The sequence below is a fragment of the Squalius cephalus genome (genome assembly GCF_949319135.1).
Source record: "Squalius cephalus genome assembly, chromosome: 1".
NCBI lineage: Eukaryota > Metazoa > Chordata > Actinopteri > Cypriniformes > Leuciscidae > Squalius > Squalius cephalus.
Genome location: NC_137122.1, coordinates 14,386,384 through 14,408,179, shown reverse-complemented (window position 1 = coordinate 14,408,179; position 21,796 = coordinate 14,386,384). Strand labels below are relative to the sequence as shown.

General features: G+C 38.3%; 2 protein-coding genes across 3 annotated transcripts in view; one reads left to right on the top strand and one right to left on the bottom strand.

Moving 5' to 3' along the window:
* Positions 1-21,796, top strand: part of LOC307163129 (uncharacterized protein) — an 81,472-nt gene that overhangs the window by 29,014 nt on the left and 30,662 nt on the right. Inside the window, exons 2-4 of one of the 2 annotated variants that reach the window (XM_079879019.1) lie at positions 1,096-1,351; positions 4,962-6,213; positions 7,014-7,945. In XM_079879019.1, coding sequence (XP_079735145.1) covers positions 1,294-1,351; positions 4,962-6,184 — 1,281 coding nt within the window. In that variant the 5' untranslated portion in view covers positions 1,096-1,293 and the 3' untranslated portion in view covers positions 6,185-6,213; positions 7,014-7,945. Of the gene's footprint in view, positions 1-1,095; positions 1,352-4,961; positions 6,214-7,013; positions 7,946-21,796 lie in introns of those variants that run through there. The other variant, XM_079879020.1, reaches the window with a different exon arrangement.
* On the bottom strand, positions 14,066-21,223 carry LOC307163418 (uncharacterized protein). Its single transcript, XM_079879444.1, has 4 exons — positions 21,094-21,223; positions 18,724-19,720; positions 15,589-15,689; positions 14,066-14,850 (listed from the first exon to the last, which is right to left on the bottom strand). Exons 1-3 carry the CDS (start codon positions 21,149-21,151, stop codon positions 15,620-15,622), a joined length of 1,125 nt encoding a protein of 374 aa, XP_079735570.1. The 5' UTR covers positions 21,152-21,223; the 3' UTR covers positions 14,066-14,850; positions 15,589-15,619.

Genomic DNA, 21,796 nt, shown 5'->3' with positions numbered 1-21,796 from the left:
ACTGAATTCATTCTGATTGGTGAATCTGAATGTAGTGTTTACATGAACGCTAAACAAGTGATCGGTTGATGTGCGTTTTAGCATTGCTAAGAAAATTCCTGTGTTTTCGTCTCGGTCGGGATCTGTGTGTAGCAGAATGCATGACCTGCAAAGCTGGCACGCACGTGCCAGTGTCAGATAATGTAATGTAAACATAATGAATGGCGATCGCCACATTTTGGGCGATCTCGAAATCCCAGCCGGACAAGGAAGAGCCCGGGAGGACTCGAGCTAGGACAGACTAACTTGTCACTGAGACTCACGATAAAACGGCGTCTTTTCAGTTTCGAGTCGACTAGTATCGACTATCATTTCTTCCGATACTGCCCTCTGTAACCGATAGGCGTGGCTTGGGAGTGTCCTCCTTGGCATTCTGGGAGTTGTTGTCTTTCATCCACATGAGCCAAAAATACATTTTATGGCTTTTCCCAGTCTAGAAGGCACCAACTTCTAAAATAATTTAACATTTCTACTACATAAATGACCCAATTTAAATACACATTTAAATACACAATCCCTTTAAGTTATTAAGCCATGAAAATATGAATCCGGCTTCTCTCTGTGAAGGCGCGCATTTCCCATTTCAAATGTACATTGACTGAAACACGACATGTCGCAATCTGTGACGAAGCAGGCGAAAGCCAATGAGCATTCGATATGACTGCCGTAAACCATGTAAAGGGCTGAATTTGGATCGGTTACTTCCAATCATATTCTAAAGATCTGGATTACAGTGAACGAATAAAATTTGTGTTTTGGTGTATGTTATGGTTATATTGTCAGTCAATGCATAGGAGAAAACACCTTTTGTGTCTCAGACCGAAATGTTATTCTGCTGAAAAAAACACTCTTTATTTCATGACAATAGTTCCTGTTTTTCACCTCATTTATTATGCTGATGTCTTCAGATCTCCTGTAAATTGACACTTGAAGCTCATTTCATTGGTGTGAACAGACTGAGGGTAATTGTTGGTTTCTATATAGAGATATAGACAAATACTTAGGCTAGGTGTGTAATTTAGTATTAAAACTGATATATTTTTTTTATTTTTGCAGATCAGCTCCTCCCACAGCAATCATATCATCAGTGAAGCTCCTCCCACAACAATCACATCATCAGTGAAGCTCCTCCCACATCAATTATCCAATAAATGCTGGAATATTCCCATCGGCTACAAGTGAAGATGAGCATCAGAGCATCAGGAAGAGCTGAAATCTGTAAAGACTGAGTTTATTAAAGAGGACAGTGAGAACATGAGTGATCCAGAACCCTGCAGAATGAAACACACTGAAGATCCTGAAGAACAAAGAGGTTGGTGTTTATTCTTCATTCATTCATGATGCTGAAGAACATTCATGTTAGAAACATTAAAGCACTTCATCACATTTAGATAAACGGGTAAACTGTGAAATAGAAGAATATTTTCTTTCTTGTTTGTTTACAACAAATGGTCAGTAAAGTAGGTTTGATAAATTGTTATATTGATTGTCAACATCAGGTCCAACTAAATTTTTATTTTAGCTGTTTTATTTTACATTTATAACTGGCTCTCATTTCTTTGCAACCATGTTACCAAACGTTTTGACCTTTCTCAATATAGTTTACTGGGTATTGACACAATTTTCACAATTCGATTAGATTTCTATTCACAAGCTTTCGATTCGATATCAATTGTTTTGAATATATTGTATATATCAGATAAAGTACATGGCAAATGTTCTCTAACTTTTATGATACATACAGAGTGAACAGAAAAGAAGTAAACAACCAAAGAAATAAATAAACAGGTATAAATAAGTAATAATAATAACAAAAAAGGTAAAAGACAAAGTAAAAAAAGGAAGTAGTAAAATAAATTTAAATACATTCTCATCAGCAGATAACAATGGAAAACTGAGAAATACTGAGACAGACCAACAAAGTATTTAGTGCACTTAAAACTGAATTCTAAACATCAATGTAAAATTACAAAGTTCTAGCTGGAATGGAAAGGGTTAATCAGACACATATTAAAGATGGCAGAGTCTGTACGTGTGCTAAAAAGGGCTTCCAGATTGTAGAGAATCATGCACTGGGCCGGTGAAGAGAAAGTCATTTTTTTCAAGTTTGATGAAATACAAGGCGTCTTCAATCCACCTAGAGTGTGATGGGGGATGGAATATGGTTTTTCTGAGGTAAATGTGACGTTACATGACATATTGTTTACAAGACGTCTGTCCGTAGTTGAAACACTAATTAACACGATTACATGAGATGTTACAAGGGCTGCATTAAGAGCTCACTGGGTACCGGGGCTACAGTATATGAGTTACTGCAGCCAGTCCCCCCCCAAAAACAGCTGAAGTTGTTTCACATTAATAGAATCTAGAATCATTCAGAATAACAGTTGCCAATTCATTTACAATATACGATTAAGTAAATTGCTTACCTTAAAATTAGGGCTGGGTGATAAAACCATAACGATATATATTGCGATAGACACGTAATCAATATCAATAAAAAATGCGTTCGATAAAACATTCGATAATTTTTTTTCCTTCGTCGGAAGAAACCAGAGGTTGCGAAGCAAGTTTGGTTGCATGAACAAAGGCACTCACTCTCTGGTAACCTAGCAACGTAGGGGGGTGACACGCTAACAGCGATAAAAGCAACACGCCGCAACACGCGATAAAAGGTATCTTTTCTATGTTAAGGTCCTTTCACACTGGACACGATTTTGACACACAAATAATTCGTGCAATGGTTTTATTTTTTGATCAGCTGTTTGTGTAATGAACGCTTCCACACCAACCGCGAATGTGCTGCGGCGAAAAAACAACTTTTATTTTTTTCGCTTCATGTCTATTTTTTTTTTTTTTAACTTTTGCAATGACAGAAAAGGCTTCAGCCAATCACATACTACAAGATATTTAAAAGACAACGTGTGGTGTAGCATTGCCAACCAAATCGGTTATCACGACTGTGAGTATGTTGTGTGATAGTTTTAGTCGTTGTATAGTCCTGTGCTGTGTAGGCTAGCAGGCTAAACTACATTTGGGATAGAAAGCTAACACTATTATCGTCAAAGATAGAGACAGAGACCGTGTTTACTCTGAACATGTAACAAAATGTAGTGAGACTATTTAGGGCTGCTTTTAGTATACTATACATTCTTTGTGTGATATCTACAGTTTCTAGTCGAATGATTTTAACTGTGTTTAGTTGAAGACGCAAAAAAAACAAAACAAAAACTGTGGAAAAACAGTTTCAGGGACACCTATGTGAGAAAAAGGAGAGAGGAAAAGGAAACTAAAAGTGGACATTAGCATACTCCCCCTTCAGACTCTCTGTTCTTTAAGATTGGGTGCACCCAAAACCTTCTTTTCTGTCTTTTTAAAGACGCAAATTCGCGTCGCGGCTGATGTGAATGGTTTTGACCCGAACTATTCGCACACAAACTATTCGCTTTTTCGTTATGCATCCGGTGTGAAAGGGCCTTAAATCAGAGTTTTTGTCCTAACCAGGTGCGACACGCGACGATTCTATTTTAAAAACTGTATCTATTTTTCTGCGACGTCGTGCTGGAACAACAAACACAAAGTGTGGCGATGATAATCTCAGGTACTGTTTATGTGCTTTATTTAATGTTAAAAGCGTGAAATGTGACTTTGAATATCATTTAGTGCTCCAGCTTTGTGTAGCTGTAAAAGCAACAATGGATATAATTCACCTCAGATCTTGAAATTAAACAAATGGAAACAAGAACGTTAAAACTGTGAACGAACAAGTGTATTCTTTGACAGATTGTTTTAGTATCTCAGTAGCCTGTGTGTTTTTTAAATAGTGTAATATTTGTGAATTTGAAAATGCATTCGGTCATGTAAAAGTATGGTTGCGCCATATCGTTGTCTCGTGTTGGATTCTTCAGGAACAGAACCGGCGTGGAGTGATAAGTGGAAAATGAGTGCCGCAGTGATTGTTGATAAAACAGGAAAAGTCAGTTCGCCAGTATGGCAGTTTTTGGGATTTTATAAGTCTGACCGTAGTCAGACCAATGTCGTCTGCAAATTATGCAAGACCGTCATCGGTTTCTCTTTTTATATTTAACACTTTGCACTATTTTATTATGCTTTATTAAGCATTTATTATGTATTCTTTAATTTTGCACCTTAATGTTAAGGGATAGTTAAGTGTTCATTATGATTTTAGACTTATTTTTACATTTTAATTATTTGAGTGTTTTCCATGGTTGTGTTTTAAATAGGTCATAAAAAATATCAATAATTATCGATATCGAACGATATGAAACACTTATATCGTGATACAGTTTTCATCCATATTGCCCAGCCCTACTTAACTTTTTTTCCTGCTTTTGCGGAAAGAGAAGTCCTTGATAATGTCGCTGAAGTCCAGGGATCAGAGAATGTCATTTTCCAGGGACATCAAAGTAAGATGGTTTAGTCTCTCTTGCAACATGGATGAATGAAGACGGTTTTTGACCAAAGACAGTTTTGAAAAAGATCGCTCTCCACTGGTGTTAGTCACAGGCAAAGTCAAGAAAATACGAAGAGCTATGTCCATATTAGGGGGAACAGAGTTTGAACACAAGAAAAACAGTTCTTGAATTGAAAATGTTATGACACTGTTGTATTTGTTTAATGTGTTTATTACATTAGATAATTGTGTCGATCAAATCATTTAATGGTTCTCTTGACAGAAACATGGGATTTGTGCCTATATTGTTTTAACAGTAATAATTGGAAGATCTATGTTCCTCATTCATGGAGATTTTCAGGGACATGCATAATTTATAAAAACTCATCAAAATGATGGGAATATTTTAGGGCTCACTTTTTGTCCTTTAACTTTATAATCATATTTCTCTCTTTGAATTTTGATGTACTGAAAATGCAAATAAACTTTTTTTTTTCTTTCATTTCAGACCTGATGAAAGTGAAGGAGGAGAGTGAAGAACTGAATGAAGTGAAGGAGGAGAGTGAAGAACTGAGTGAAGTGAAGAAGGAGAGAGAAGAACTGAGTGAAGTGAAGGAGGAGAGTGAAGAACTGAGTGAAGTGAAGGAGGAGAGAGAAGAACTGAGTGAAGTGAAGGAGGAGAGTGAAGAACTGAGTGAAGTGAAGGAGGAGAGTGAAGAACTGAGTGAAGTGAAGAAGGAGAGAGAAGAACTGAGTGAAGTGGAGGAGGAGAGTGAAGACCTGAGTGAAGTGAAGGAGGAGAGTGAAGAACTGAGTGAAGTGAAGGAGGAGAGAGAAGAACTGAGTGAAGTGAAGGAGGAGAGTGAAGAACTGAGTGAAGTGAAGGAGGAGAGTGAAGAACTGAGTGAAGTGAAGAAGGAGAGAGAAGAACTGAGTGAAGTGAAGGAGGAGAGTGAAGACCTGAGTGAAGTGGAGGAGGAACATCATGTCAAACCTGGAGAAAAACCTTTGAGTCGCTCAAAGACTAAAAATACATTTTTAAAGAAAAGAAAATACAATAAATCTTTAACATGCACTCAGTGTGGAAAGAGTTACACAAGCAAACAAAGTCTTGAGATTCACATGAGAGTTCACACTGGAGAGAAGCCGTTCATGTGTGAACAGTGTGGAAAGAGTTTCACAAGCAAACAAATTCTTAAGCGTCACAGGAGGATTCACACTGGAGAGAAGACATTCTCATGTGATCAGTGCAGCAAAACATTTCTTGTGGCATCAGAACTGAAGAGACACCTGACAGTTCATACAAAGGAGAAGCCACATTCATGTTCTGTGTGTGGAAAGAATTTTTCAATGCTGTATAGATTACAAGCACATCAAAGAATTCATACTGGTGTGAGAGAGCACATGTGCTTTGAGTGTGAGAAGACTTTTATTACAGCAAACAGTTTAAAACTGCACCAGAGAATTCACACTGGAGAAAAACCTTACAAGTGTTCACACTGTGACAAGAGATTCAGCCAGTCAACACATCTGAAAACACATGAGAAGATCCACACTGGAGAAAAACCTTACAAGTGTTCACACTGCGACAAGAGATTCAGCCAGTCAGCAAATCTGAAAACACATGAGAGGATCCACAGCAGAGAGAAGCCGCACACGTGTGATCAGTGTGGAAAAAGTTTCTATTTTAAAAGTCACCTGAAGCGACACATGGAGATCCATGCAGTGTAGAAACCACATCACTGCAGTCTGACATCACAGTAAGTAGTTCATCTTTATGTGTTGAGCAACAAAATCTCAACTGTCTATAGTTGGCGCTGTTTCACTGTGGCTGCTGTTGAATCATCCAGGTCGTGAATGAGGCCGACACCTGATGTGATTGTAAAGCGCTTGGTGTGAACAGTAGTAAATAGTTGTACTATATAAATGCCTCATCCATTCATTAGTTTTTTAACAGCCACGATGAGAAACGGACATTTTGTTGTTTGATTGGTTTCTATTAACTCATGTTCAACCCAACATGAATGTGTGATATAAAAAAAAAGTCTGTTTTTTACATGTGATTTGTCTGTTCAGTGAATGCAAAATCACTCTCTGACGCTCATGTCAAAACAAGCAGAAATAAAGCAATATACATAGCAGCGCTGTGCAACTTTCTCTTTCTGACACTGCTTATTATGGTGAAGATAAAACGTCAAACAGTATTTTCATGTTTTCTAACAGCAGTTCATGTTTTTGTATTTGCTCTGGTGCTTATCAAGAATACAGAGACGAGAAGCTTCCAGATTCTTCCTCTGTTAATGTTAGAAAGGCGTTGGAAACTATGTGATTGCTTACAGATTACGTCAAGCATGAACCATCGAGAGTTTCATGACCAAACTAGTGATTAATAACACAAATCATCTTCATGACATTAAAATAGATCATAATCGTGCACAGCAGTTGATGACCAGATATGATGGGATTAAAATGACTATTGAACTCATCAGTGATTCAAGATTCATCTTTATTCCCATTTGTCTCTCAATTGAAATCTCACTTGATTTAATGTTTCTTTTAGATCTGATGGACGTGAACAAGAAAGGAAAAACAGAAGGCAAACAATCTGTCTCCTGCCCTCAGTGTAAAAAAACGCTTCACATGTAAATCAAGTCTGAAGATTCACATGAGAGTTCACACTGGGAAGAAGTGGCTCAGGCTTTCGCTCTGAAATCACATCTGCTTCTCATTCTGAAGAAAGACCATTTAACTGTGATCAGTGCGGTAAACAGTTTCATTGAGCTTCAGTCCTGAAGAAACACCTGAAGATTCACACAAAGGAGAAGATTCATTAGTAATATTACAGCAGAAAAGACATGGCTGGTGCAATTCACACTGGAAAAACAACAACTCTGCAACAAGAGATTCAGTCAGAAACGCATGAAAGGATTCACTGGAGAGAAACAGAGTTTTATTCTTAATGAATTTCTGTCATTTCTATCACTCTTTCTTTTATGAAGGAAAGCAGTAGTTTTTTAAAGAAACTCAGTGTTCTTGTGCTCTCATGGTTCAGGAGCTGAATACAAGTGCCTTGCTTTGAAACTGGACACTTTTCTTCTCTTCTTCTCTTGAGATGCTTTGGCTCTTATGAGTCAGTAAAGAGAGATCTGTCTTATCTTTCACTCTTACTTAATGTTTGTATTTCCTTAAAAAATATTGATTATTGACTCATTACTCATTTTATCAGCAACTCCAGGTTATTGTACAAATTTATCAATATAGCTTTTAAAATACCTAATAATTGATATTTCACCACACACATGACTGACATTGAATGCTATTGCTGTCTGTCTACATTATTAATAGTTTCACCCTTGATATGCAGCAGACATGTTCACAAGTCCCTAAATGCCAAGTCAAGTCTCTAGCCAACTAACTATTGCTAAAAATATTTTAAAAAGGCTTGTTATTGTAGTTAATAGTGTTTTGAAATAATAAAACTGATTTCTACTTAAAAAATGTCAAAGTATAATTTAAATCATTCATTTAATTTTTTTTACACACAATCGCGAAGCTAGAGCTGAAGCGGTCTCATATGAAGCAATTTGAGCTGCGTGACTGCGGCTACGGATGCCTTGTGCCCCAGGAGCCTCTGAAATAGTTTCAGTGGAACCGCATTCTTGCCCTCGAATTATCTCAGGCAAGTCAGCAGTGACTGCACGCACTCGCTCGTAAGCTGCGTGCACATGGCGACCGAGTCGATTTCCATACCGAGAAAAGAGATCCTCTGCATGGGGCAGAGTTTGCTCTTCTCCCAGTTGACCTGCTTTGCCCGGCGTTTAGCGGGGCTGGTACGGGCTGGGGCTGGGGCCGGGCGGGAGGGGTGGAAGTCGTGGGAGGGTTCCCTCGGCGGCGAGCGGACTGAGGATTCTGTGCCGATGGCCGAACAGCAGGCCGTCGGAGGAGAATATGCTTTTTAGTCTCATTCTGCTTCTGGGCGGCAAGAACTGTTGGGCAGAGTCCTCAGCTGGGATAAGGGGGCCAGAGGCCAGCCTGGGATATGGAGAAGTTGAGGAAGCGGGTTCACTCAGCCCCGCGTATATCGACCAGGTTAAGCCAAAGGTGCCTGGGCCACACATGTAGACATCGCTTGACCCAGGGAGCCTGTGGTCACCTTTGTCAGTGGTGGCACGCAGCTCACGCATGATCCCTGGATAAGCCCTACCCTCACGCATGTCAGTGAGCATCTAGGCCTGCTAGACCTGATGGATGGCTATAGCATGCAGTGAGGTGGCAGCTAGCCCCGCAGCTCTATAGGTTTCTGCCACCAGAATAGACAAAACCCTACAGGCTTTGGAGGGGTGCTTAGGGCCACCACGCCAGGTGGAGGCGCTGTGGGGACACAATTGTGTTGCCACAGAACACTCCATGGGGGAACTCCAGTGTACCCTTGGCCGTGGCCTCATTGAGAGCAGAGAAGGTGGAAGAGGTATTCACAATTTCATGACCTCTTCATGCACTTCCGGGTAGATAGGAATTTGGGAGACACGCCAGCTCCAAAAACCAATCATCAGCTTTGAGCGCTCGGGACGTGGTGGAAGGTTCCACACACAAGCCCGATGCTCGCGGCTGCCTGGGAAAGCATGGCCCGCAACCTCTGGCCGGGCCTGGCCACCAGCCAAAGTATCCCCTCATGTGGAGGAAATAGATTGGGGTGTGGATGAGGGGACTCTCACTCGAGCAAGGTCATTGAGTCTCGACCGCAACAGTGCAATGTCATGTTCCATACACTTAAAGGGATACTTCACCTCTGGAAAGATGAATGTGTATTTAAAATAGGTCATTTATGTAGAAGAAATGTGAAGAAATTTTTTAATTTGGAGCTTTCTAGACTGAGAAAAGCCAGAAAATGTATTTTTGGCTTATGTGGATGAAAGACAACAACTCCCAGAATGCACTTGCTTCGCTGCCCTAGGAGGCCACGCCTACCGGTAAGAGAGCGCAGTTGAAAACAAGGTTAGGCTACCAGTGAGTCTCCGTGACGAGTCTGCCTGGGATTTCGGGATCGCCCAAAATGTCCGGGATTCGGCTTTTGCGTTCTACAGTCGCCATTCATTGTTTACTGTGGCGAGCAGGACGAGGCTAACGGCCGCGGGAGAACGGCGCGAGGCCGGTGGCGTCATTACTGAGACGTGCTGGTCTCGTATCTCTCACGGAGGTGCGGGAATTTTCTTAGCAATGTTAAAACGCACATCAATCAATCACTTGTTTAGCGTTCATGTAAACACTACATTCAGATTCACCGATCGGAATGAATTCAGTTAGATTGAAACAAGAGGTGTGCATGTAAACAATGAATGGCGACCGCAGAAAGCAAAAGCTGAATCCCGGACATTTTGAACGATCTCGCCCGCCGGACAAGTCCGGGAAAAGGAGGATGGTAACCCCTACTTACTCAGCTTTCTCCTACTACTCAGCTTTCTCCTACTATTCAGCTTTCTCCACAGAAAAAGAGCCTGCTAGCTTAGCTTCCAAAGAAAGATGGCTGACTGTGTGTACATTCTGTGAGTGAGATCCCACCCTCTATGGGTGGGTTGAAAATATGCGGAACAGCTCCTTCTACTGGCTGTAGTCTTTAGCCTCTGGCCAGAAAATCCTCCGATGACGCAAAATGATGATTTTTGCGTCATCGGAGGATTTTTTCCAGACAAAAAATACATAAATCTCTCCTCTCAGGGGGATATGAGGGTGGAAAGCATGGTAATTCGAAAATACTTCAGGTTTTCTACTAATACAAAGCTTAATGCTAAATCCTGAAGTATCCCTTTAATTCATAGAGAAAAAAAGTTTATCTGCACTCTAAAAAGAGATGTGTTGAAAAACAACACACAAGATGTGTTGATGGCATTTTGACACATGTTGTGTAGATTTTTAACACACAATGTGTGTTAAAATGTAACACTGGAAACACTCTAAAAAGAGATGTGTTAAAAAACAACACACAAGATGTGTTGATGGCATTTTGACACAATGTGTGTTAAAATGTAACTCTGGATAGAATAGCACTGGGTGGAGGGCAATTTTTATGAAAAAAAAAATTATAGGTATATTTTATATGGTATCCCATAAAATGCTCTAAAATAAATAAAGCAATATATTCAAATAAATAAATTAAATCTTAATTCATGAACACTTAAAGATTAACGGTTGTTTTTTTGCAGCCAATCACACCATGCCTCTTTTTCAATGTATTTGTCAAATGCTGCTTTCACTTGTTATTAATAACCAGATTGACTTTATTTCTGTCAGACTCTACAGAAGCTCTTATTGAGAATTAACAGGTTTTGGTGTTGACGATTCATTAAATGTTTCATTTAAAGTCACCAGAATCGTGATTAGTGTCAGCTTTATTTGGGCTCTTGACCCTTTAACATTAGTTTTCTCTGATTGCTGTAAATGTGTATTTAATTTGCACATTTGAAACAGCAGAAATAATCATGAGAAAAATATGCTCTGATGATAATATTATCATCATGAACATGTAAGATTGTTCAGCTGAAGCTCAGAAAGAGTTTAATATTTGAAAGATGAGTGTAATACATAATAGATTAGCATAATGAAATTAACTTAAAATTAATTAATAAATACACAGTTCTTACCGAATCTTACAGTCTAAGGTATCAAACAGACATCAAGAATCAGCACATGAATCTCAACAATGGTGACAAACAAAATGCTTCATGCAGCAATGCATGCTGGGTGCCACAATAGTGCAAATCTCATCCATGACTCCCAGCATGCAATGCGGCATGAAGCTTTTCGTTTGTCACCATTGTTGAGATTCATACGCTGATTCTTGAGGTCTGTGTTTGACTAGTTTCTGCTGCAGATTAAAATTTTCAGAAAACATTTATTTTATTATTCTGCACTGCTGGACAGCATGATGTCGTGTCACAGAATAATTATAACTAACAGCACATAAATAAATTAAATGTGCACCATCCATTTACTCATAAACCTGATCAGATCTGCACTTGTTGATTATTACATCATCAAGAAACATCTGATCATATTTTCACTCGCCATAACAAATGTATTTTATTAAAATACAGTTAAAGCAGCCAGAGAAACACTAAAAGAAGAGTAAAGGGTCAAGAGCTCAAATAAAGGAGCCATTAATCACGATTCTGGTGACTTCAAATAAAACATTCAGTGAAACATCAACATCTAAACCTCAGTTAATTCTCAATAAGAGCTTGTCTATGTAGATTCATGATGTCTAAAACATCCAAATGTTCAAACAAACTCTTTATTAAACGTCACTGGACTCCATAAACACAAGTTAACAATACGTTTCAGTGTTCATCCAAACACTCAGTTGTAAAAACACAGGAAGTAACTCTGGCAAATACACACCGACTACAGTCACATGTGACACATATCTGACACAAGTTGTGTAACTATAACACATTAGTGTGTAAAAGGTTTCAACACACTTCTGTGTAAGAAGAATAACACATTAGTTGTGTTAAAGGTAATACACAATGTGTAGTCCTTATAAACACAGAGAGATGTGTTAAGAATCGACACAGGTTGTGTGTTAAATTTGACACAACATGTGTTGTCCCTGAGCACACACACTACATGTGTTAAAACTGACACAATATGTGTTAAAATCTACACAACATGTGTTAAAATCTACACAACATGTGTTGTCCCTGAGCACACACACTCCATGTGTTAAAATCTACACAACATGTGTCATTTTTAACACATCTCTTTTTACAGGTTGTGTTGTTTTCAACTCATCATTTTGAGTGCCGACACTCACCATCACTGTGAATGGTATGCAGTGTTTGCTATGTTCTCAGACAAACAGGCCAGTGTAAATACAAGTTATTTATATACAATATTTTGTCAGTTGCTTCATTTTAATAAAATTCAAAGTGCAAACTCGGTTAACCTTTATTTCTTCATGAACTTTTGTCAAAAGCAGCATTATCAATTAGGGGTTGAAGCGTGAATAACTGAATAATGTCCAGTACAGTGAGTCTGTCCAGTCATTGAGCTTGAAACATTGTCTTGTACTTTGTGTGCACATGCATTCTGTACTCGACTATTGATTAAATGGTTAATATTGTTGCATCTGGCCCTTTCGATTTATTTTTTAAAATGACACAATTTGTGTGTTAAAATGACTTACACATTTATTGTGTTAAATTTGACACAACATGTGTTGTCCTTGAGCACACTCATGTGTTAAAACTGACACAACATGTGTCATTTTTAACACATCTCTTTTTAGAGTGTGGTCTTATTAAAACAATAAACCTCCGTTAATTTTGAGAAATGTTTTGTTAGCTTCAGGTGACTTTTATTAGAGAAACTCTTTCCACACTGATCCTATAATCCTCCTAATCCTATACTCTAGCACAATTTGCATATGAATTCACATGATTTCATTATGTAATGTATTTTGTTTTCCATATAAAGTCAAATAGTTCTTTATCAATCTCTTTACAAATGTGTCTATTCAGATGCAAAGCCATTGCTGTATAAGTCAGTCTAGAAATACCCTCAGCCTTTGTAATCAGATCTCTGTCCCTTAAAGAAAGATCTCCCATAAGCCATTGATTTAATTTACTTTTTACTTTTTCAACAATTGGAATGAAATTTAGTAAACGCCTTTTGTGCTGATCTTTAGTAATGGCTATTCCCAAATACTGAACCTAATTTTTTCAAAGGAATACCATAATACCCTACATAGCAAGCAGTCTTGTCCCGAATGTGTCCTCAATCTGGCACTGCTGGCCTCCTGTGGGCAATGGCATGTCTCCTGTCAGCCGGAGCCGGGCCTTGTGTGGCAATAATGGCACAGCATGATCACGGCAAAACACATGAGGGTTGAATGTTGGTGGGAGGAGTGTGATCCAGATCAATCCAGTGATCATCTGATCTAAATCAGGAGTGTGACCTTGGGTCATATAAATGCACTTTCCCACATATGAAATGTGATCTGGCCCAGCTCTGTTCCACAGAACCCCTTTTCCCTCGGCCCACATAACGAAAAGAATGACGGCCCTGTAGTGGCCCAGATCTGGATCAAAGACAAGGGCCACACAATGACCATTACTGGCCAAAGTCTCAGCCAATTAATAACCCACAACTGGCCCTGCACTGGGACAAAATAGGAATCAAATCCGTTTAATCTACTTGGGAAAACAATTTCAGAGCAAGACAGAGTAAAATCAAATGTAACAATTTATTATGTCAGGTAAATGTATCATGCCAATTTCATAATCAGTTCAAGGATAACAAATGCAACAAAATATACAATTTGCTATGTGGGAAGAAGCTTCAGAACATTCCTTGATGGCCATAAGCTCACATTTAACAAAATGTATATACCAGATGCCCTTGAACATTTCCAGATTAATTCAGTAGCCACAGAAATCTGGTTTTGAATGAAGAGTTTAGTGTCATCGGCTAAATGTTTTTTCTTTATTTCTCTATCAGTGATGGTGATACCTTTCATTGGACTTGATTTAATATGAGAAGAAGCTGACTTGCTAATTGTTACATACAGCCTGTGCCTGGCTATGAAACAGAGAGGGGAGACCACGCAGATTATTTGATTTCAAAAATATATTTATTAAAGATAAAGAATGAGCAACGTAAAGTAAATAAGTCAGTGTAATTGTTAAACTTAAGAAACGAAAACGTATGCAATCAGGGTATATGAAGTGTCATGCAAAAGGAAACAAAATCAGCAAAACGGTGCAGGAGAGAAGGAGAAGCGGCGGCCTCCTTCAACCAGGTCTGGAGAGCTTTTAACACACAGGATACTGGAAACAACCACACGCGGTCCTGGAGCAATCACCCGCAACACGCCACACCTGTGCTCCGCTCACTTATTAGGGGAGACGTAACGAACAGAGTCTAGTTAACAATCTCTGCTGACACTTCAGGGATGCGTTGTGGTCGTGTTCAGGCGCAGGTCCACCATCTGATCTGGATACGGCCCGGATCCGGCTGGCTAAATAATGTGTTGTGGTCGTGTCTAGGCGCAGGTCCTCCATCTGATCTGGATTCGGCTGGCTACAGAATTCAGAAAATTTTAGAGGACGTGGGTTTCATGACATCATCAAGTACAATAGAAGTCCCATTTCATTGGCTAGGCACCAACCAATAAAACGGCCCATTTGAACACTGCCCTATTGAACACAGCTAAGCTGTTTCAAGCTGTTTTCATTCTGAAAAAAAAAAATCTCAAAGTTCAAGTTCCTCCTCATTGAAACGCCTCAGAAGACTCGACGGTGAAACTGAATGACGGAAAAGACGGCGTGACCAGTGACGTCATCGGCCTCCAACGGTAGATGATCAAAGACGCGCCAAATACTGTTCAGAAGACAAAACACCTATAAACATCAACACAATCAGGTAACACTTTAGAATAAAGGTTCATTCGTTAATGAATAACTACACAGGAACAAATGAACAACACAATGTTAACAATCTAGTAGCTACTATTAACTAACAAGAAACTCTGATTAACGAATTAGTAAGTAATAGCACACAGATGAAAATGGTAATTCACTATTAACTAATCACTATTTTTTTTAATGCTTCCCAGAGAACTACTGAACAAGTTTCATAATTCATGCAAAACTAATCAATAACTAGGACAAATGACTAGCACTACATTAACATTTTAACTGCTATTGTAAACGAATACACAAGGTTATTTACATTATCAATATTTAATAGCATAGCAGACTTATGATTTGAGAAAGCTTTCAGTATTTAGCCTATGCTTCATATAGCAATAATTAGCTAGCTCATATATACATATATATGTGTGTGTGTGTGTGTGTGAATATCTTGTGAATGATCAGAAGAATCTTATAACTACACTTTAGGATTGGCTTTTCATTAGTAACTACTGTAAGAATCATGGTAACTAACTAGTAATGACTCAAGTGTTACTGCATACTTCTATGGGAATTACTAATTATTTGGATCCGTATTATACAGAGAAGATCCGTCTCAATTTTATATAAAAGTCAAAAATCAAAAAAGTTCTAGAAAAAAAAAATCTAGTGAGCATCAGCATGTTCTTCAGCATGATGAGTGAATGAAGAATAAAGAATAAACACCAACCCCTTTGTTCCTCAGTATCATGATGTTTCATTCTGCAGGCTCTGGATCACTGGCGCTCTCTCCGTCCTCTCCTTCCAGATGCTTTCTGGTACTCAGGCTAATCACATGTTAAAAAATATATAAATAAATAAATAAATAGGATTAGAGCACATAATCCAGATTTGCTGACAGACTGAATCTCTTGTTGCAGTGAGAACACTTGTAAGGTTTTTCTCCAGTGTGAATTGCCTGGTGCAGTTTTAAACTTGAATGCAATTTTTTATTTTATTTTTAAATAACTAATTGTCAACCCCTAGTTTCAGGAGTTTTTGTTCACAAAATCTTGATATTAAGTTTTAGGTTGATATAACTATATATTGCCAAGTTGATCAAAGAGGAGTTTATGTTTTACTTTCATGTTAATATTACGTTGTCAGATTTGTGACATTACTTTTTATATAATGCTAAAACACTGCTGGTCACTTTCAGAAGTTGTAGTGAGGCTTTCTTTCCAAAAAGAATGTGAAGCATTTATACTATATTGGCAAAAGTTTTGAGACATCTGCCTTTACATGCACATGAATTTTAAGGATATCCCATTCTTAATCCATAGAGTTTAATATGGAGTTGTCCCGTCTTTTGCCGCTATAATAGCTTCAACTCTTCTGGGAAGGCTTTCCACAAGATTTAGAAGTGTGTTTATTGGAATTTTGGACCATTCTTCTGGAAGCGCATTAGTCTGGCTCGCAGTCTTCGCTGTGATTCATCCCAAAGGTGTTTTATCAGGTTGAGGTCAAGACTCTATGCAGGCCAGTCAAGTTCCTCCACACCAAACTCACTCATGTATGTCTTTATAGACCTTGCTTTGTGCACTGGTGCGCAGTCATGTTGGAACAGGAACATCCCCAAACTGTTCCCACAAAGCTGGGAGCATGAAATTGTCTGTAATATCTTGATATGCTGAAGCATTAGGAGTTCCTTTCACTGGAACTAAGGGGCCAAGCCCAACCCCTGAAAAACAACCCCACACCATAATCCCCCCTCCACCAAACTTTACACTTGGCACAATGCAGTCAGGCAAGTCCCGTTCTACTGGCAAACGCTAAACCCAGACTTGTCCATCGGATATCCAGTCAGAGAAGCGTGATTCGTCACTCCAGAGAACACATCTCCACTGCTCTAGAGTCCAGTGGCATCCCACGCTTTTTATTGCGCTTGGTGATGTAAGGCTTGGATGCAGAGCTCGGCCATGGAAACCCAATCCATGAAGCTCTACGCACTAGGGGTGTAACGGTACGCGTATTCGTATTGAACCGAACGGTTATTTAAAATTTAGGCGCCTCGCAAGCGCGCTCTTAATGTAAGAGACGCTGGCGCGACCACAACATCAAATAACAAACGTAATGTAAGCAGAACGAAACTGAGCTACTCGTGACAGACCGTTTATCAGTTTGGAACAAAGCAGCGCGAGCTGATCTTATACTACACAGCGCTAAGAGATCCAGTAAAGAAAGCATTTGAATTCGCCACAGAAGTATTAACATCGCTGCAAGATCTAGTAAAAAGCATTCGCATTTCTCCGTTATTAACGGATCAAACAACGCTGAATGGAAACCAGGAAGAAACATTGTGCCATGACTGAACCGGTGTCCACAGATCAGCAACATTCAACATGGATTTACTGTATTAACACTAACTGTAACTTTGGAAGTTTGTCAGGAATAGGCTATAATGCTTTCAAGTAACGTTACGTCGGTTTTATTTCGACATTATGAATAACGTTGCTGCCCACAAATGTTCATCTGAACTAAAATAAGCATTTGTTTATAAGTACAAAATATTACATTTCATTTTTTCCAAGGAGCCGTTTTGTTTTATATGCTCCTAAGAAGAGTCAATTATAGCTCCATCATTGCTCAAAGTAAAAAATATCATACTTTATGATGTTAGTTTTAATGAAAATTTTTTTTTTTAAATCCTTTAAAAAAAAAATCTAGGAAATTTCTCTGGCATTTCTTTCTTTTTGCTGTATCGAAAACGTACCGAACCGTGACACAAGTATATCGTATTGAACCGAACCGTGAATTTTGTGAACCGTTACACCCCTACTACGCACTGTTCTTGAGCTAATCTGAAGGCCACACAAAGTTTGGAGGTCTGTAGCTATTGACTTCTTTCGTGGCCTACCACTTCATGGCTGAGTTGCTATTGTTCCCAATTGCTTCCACTTTGTTATAATACCACTAACAGTTGACCGTGGACTATTTAGTAGTGAGGAAATTTCACGAATGGACTTAATATGTAATATCTTTATATGATGAAGCATTAAGAGTTCCTTTCACTGGAACTAATGGGCCAAGCCCAAACCCTGAAAAACAACCCCACACCATAATCCCCCCTCCACCAAACTTTACACTTGGCACAATGCAGTCAGGCAAGTACCATTGGATATCCAGACAGAGAAGCGTGATTCGCACTGTTCTTGAGCTAATCTGAAGGCCACACAAAGTTCGGAGGTCTATAGCTATTGACTTTTTTTCATAACATGTGTTCATGCTTCGTTTTTAAAAATTCGCATTATTTTTCACATATTTAACCATTATTCTACACTGCTCTGTCCCTCCTTGTAAAAACGATCGGATGATTTCCTGGTTCTATGAAGCCCCGCCCTCAAAAATACGCAATGGGCTCAGATTGGTTAGCTGGCCCAGTGTGTTGTGATTCGCTACTACCACAACAACTCTTTTCCAAAGCAACATAAAATGGCCTCGCCCCCTTTATGTATTGTGTTCCCAGAGGAAGGGTTTATGTAAATGTTGGGCTTAGTGATGTCAGCAAGCCCACAGGAATGTCGTGTAGTCCCTATCAGCCGTTTCTGTAGTTCTTAGAAATTGATTTCTTTAAAAGCAAATATCTCCCTTTGCTTTAAACTTTGAACGTTGTAACTTTGCAGATGTTGTTTATGCTAAAACAGCAACATTACACACTAACTTAAGTTAGAAAAGTGAAATCTAGTTTTACCACCCCTTTAATATTACACAGCCCTTTGTTAGATCAACCAACAAAATGTCATGACGCTCATCCTTGCTGATAAGAAACTAACTTACACAGAACAGACTGTGTTTCTCAGCACATAAAGATGAACTACTTACCGTGATCTCAGACTGTGGTGATATGGTTTCTCCACTGTGTGGATCTTCATGTGTCGCTTCAGGTTACTTTTAAAAGAAAAACTCTGTCCACACTGATCACACGGGTGTGGCTTCTCTCCAGTGTGGATCCTCTCATGGGTTTTCAGATTTGCTGAGCGAATGAACCTCTGGTCACAATTTGAACACTTGTAAGGTTTTTCTCCAGTGTGGATCCTCTCATGTATTTTTAGATATGATGACTGATTGAATCTCTTGTCACAGTGTGAACACTTGTAAGGTTTTTCTCCAGTGTGAATTCTCTGGTGCTGTTTTAAATGTTGTGCTGTAGTAAAAGTCTTCTCACACTCAAAACACATATGAACTCCTACACCAGTATGAATTCTTTGATGTACTTGTAAATATGACAGCCGTGAAAAACTCTTTCCACACACAGAACATGAATGTGACTTCTTCATATGAACCCTCAGGTGTGCCTTCAGGGTTGATGCCACAGTAAATGTTTTGCCGCACTGATCACATGTGAATGGCTTCTCTCCGGTGTGGATCCTCATGTGAACCTTAAGGTGTCCTGATTGTGCGAAACTCTTCCCACATTGATCACATGTGTGAGGCTTCTCTCCAGTGTGGATCATCATATGAACATTAAGTTGTCTTAATTGTGCGAAACTCTTCCCACATTGATCACATGAGAACGGCTTCTCTCCAGTGTGGATCCTCATGTGACTCTCTAGACTATCTTTCCTTGAGAAACTTTTCCCGCACTGATCACATGAGAATGGCTTCTCTCCAGTGTGAACTCTCATGTGACGTTCAAGATTACGTGTGTCTAAGAAACTCTTTCCACACTGAGTGCAGGTCAAAGATTTCTTGGCTCTTCTTTTCTTTAAAAATGTCTTTTTAGTCTTTGAGCGACTCAAAGGTTTTTCTCCAGGTTTGACATGAAGTTCCTCCTCCACTTCACTCAGTTCTTCACTCTCCTCCTTCACTTTTATCAGGTCTGAAATGAAAGAAAATGTTTTAATTTTCAGCATATCAAAATAATTAAAAGAGAAAAATATTGTGAAATATTATTACAATTTAAAACAGCTGTTTTAAACAGCTGGGAAGAAATAAAATAAATCAATACTTTTACTCATCAAGGATGAGTTAAACTGATCAAAAGTTACAGTAAAGACATTTATAATGTTAGAAAATATGCTATTTTAAATAAATGCTGTTCTTTTGAACTTTCTATTCATCAAAGAATTTAGAAAAAAAAAAAAATGTGCACAACTGTTTTCAACATTGATAATAATAATGAATATTTCTTGAGCATCAAATCATCTTTAGAATGATTTCTGAAGGATTATGTGACACTGAAGACTGGAGTAATGATGCTGAAAATTCAGCTTTGATCACAGGAATAAATTACAGCTTAAAATATATTAAAATAGAAAACAGTCATTTTAAATTGTCATAATATTTCACAAAATTACTGTTTATTTTATTTTATTTTATTGTTTTATCATCAAATAAATGCAGCCTTGGTGAGCAGAAGAGACTTCTTTTGAAAATATAAAAAATCTTACCTATCTCAAAACTTTTGACCAGTAGTGTGTATACAGTTGTACACACACACACACACACACACACATATATATATCAAACTTTATTACAGACAAAAAAAAAAAGACATGGAACAACATATACAACCCATACAGTCCATCACAACCCATACGATTTTGTAATCATAGAGTTACAAAATACACCAGTACCAGTGTCTCCACAGCTTTGACTGATACCGTGTAGTACTAACCCTTATATTTGATAAATCCACAATAATTTCATTTTTAGAAGCATTCTCATAGCATTGTGTTATATATTAAATGTTCTTCTAGAATGATATGTTAAGTGGTTTCACTTAAATGGCAATGCAAATTACCCATTAATTGTCATTTAAGTGAAATTACTGAACTTAAATATACAAGCTTGATAAAAATTATCATTCTAGAAGAAAATGTCAGATGGCACTTAGAGGCTTTTGCATCTGAACTCTTCATACACACACACACACACACACACACACACACACACATACATACATACATACATATATATATGAGAGAGAGAGAAAGTGAAATGTCAAAAATCTTGGTAACATGGATGCAGAAATTGTGAACCAGATTTAAATGTAAAATAAAAGAGGTATAATAATCTTTAGTTTGACCTGATGTTGAAAACTTCGCTTTAATGACCATTTTTGAAAACCATAAATGAAACCGCTTGTACCATTTCATAGTTTAACTGTTTATCTAAATGTGATGAAGTGCTTGAATGTTTCTAACATGAATGTTCTTCAGCATCATGAATGAATGAAGAATAAACACCAACCTCTTTGTTCTTCAGGATCTTCAGTGTGTTTCATTCTGCAGGGTTCTGGATCACTCATGTTCTCACTGTCCTCTTTAATAAACTCAGTCTTTGCAGATTTCAGCTCTTCCTGATGCTCTGATGCTCGTCTTCACTTGTAGCTGATGGGAATATTCCAGCATTTATTGGAGAATTACAGTGGGAGGAGCTTCACTGATGATGAATTACAGTGGGAGGAGCTTAAGTTATGATGAATTACATTGGGAGGAGCTGATTTGCCAAATTAAAAAAATATATCAGTTACTGAGTTTGTTTTTAGGCTCATAGACAACAGAATATAAATAGTGTAAAATCGTCCATGTTTAAACAATGGTAAGATTTTGATCTCCAACAAATCCCCTCAGTCTGTTGACACCAATGAAATGAGCTTTAAGTGTCAATTTACTGGAGATCTGAAGACATCAGCATAATAAATGAGGTGAAAACAGGAACTATTGTCATGAAATAAAGAGTGTTTTCAGCAGATCTGTTAATATTGATGAGCCTCAGACTATCAACACTCATTCAACAAGCCATTCAGGATCATCAGCAGATCATCTCACTTTATTCTGAGTGTTTGCTGTTAGAAACACATTATTTGAGTCAGGATATATGATAATGTCCATTTGAATCTAAATATAGTTCGACATTTTAATAACTACATTCATTGTACACTGTAAAAAAT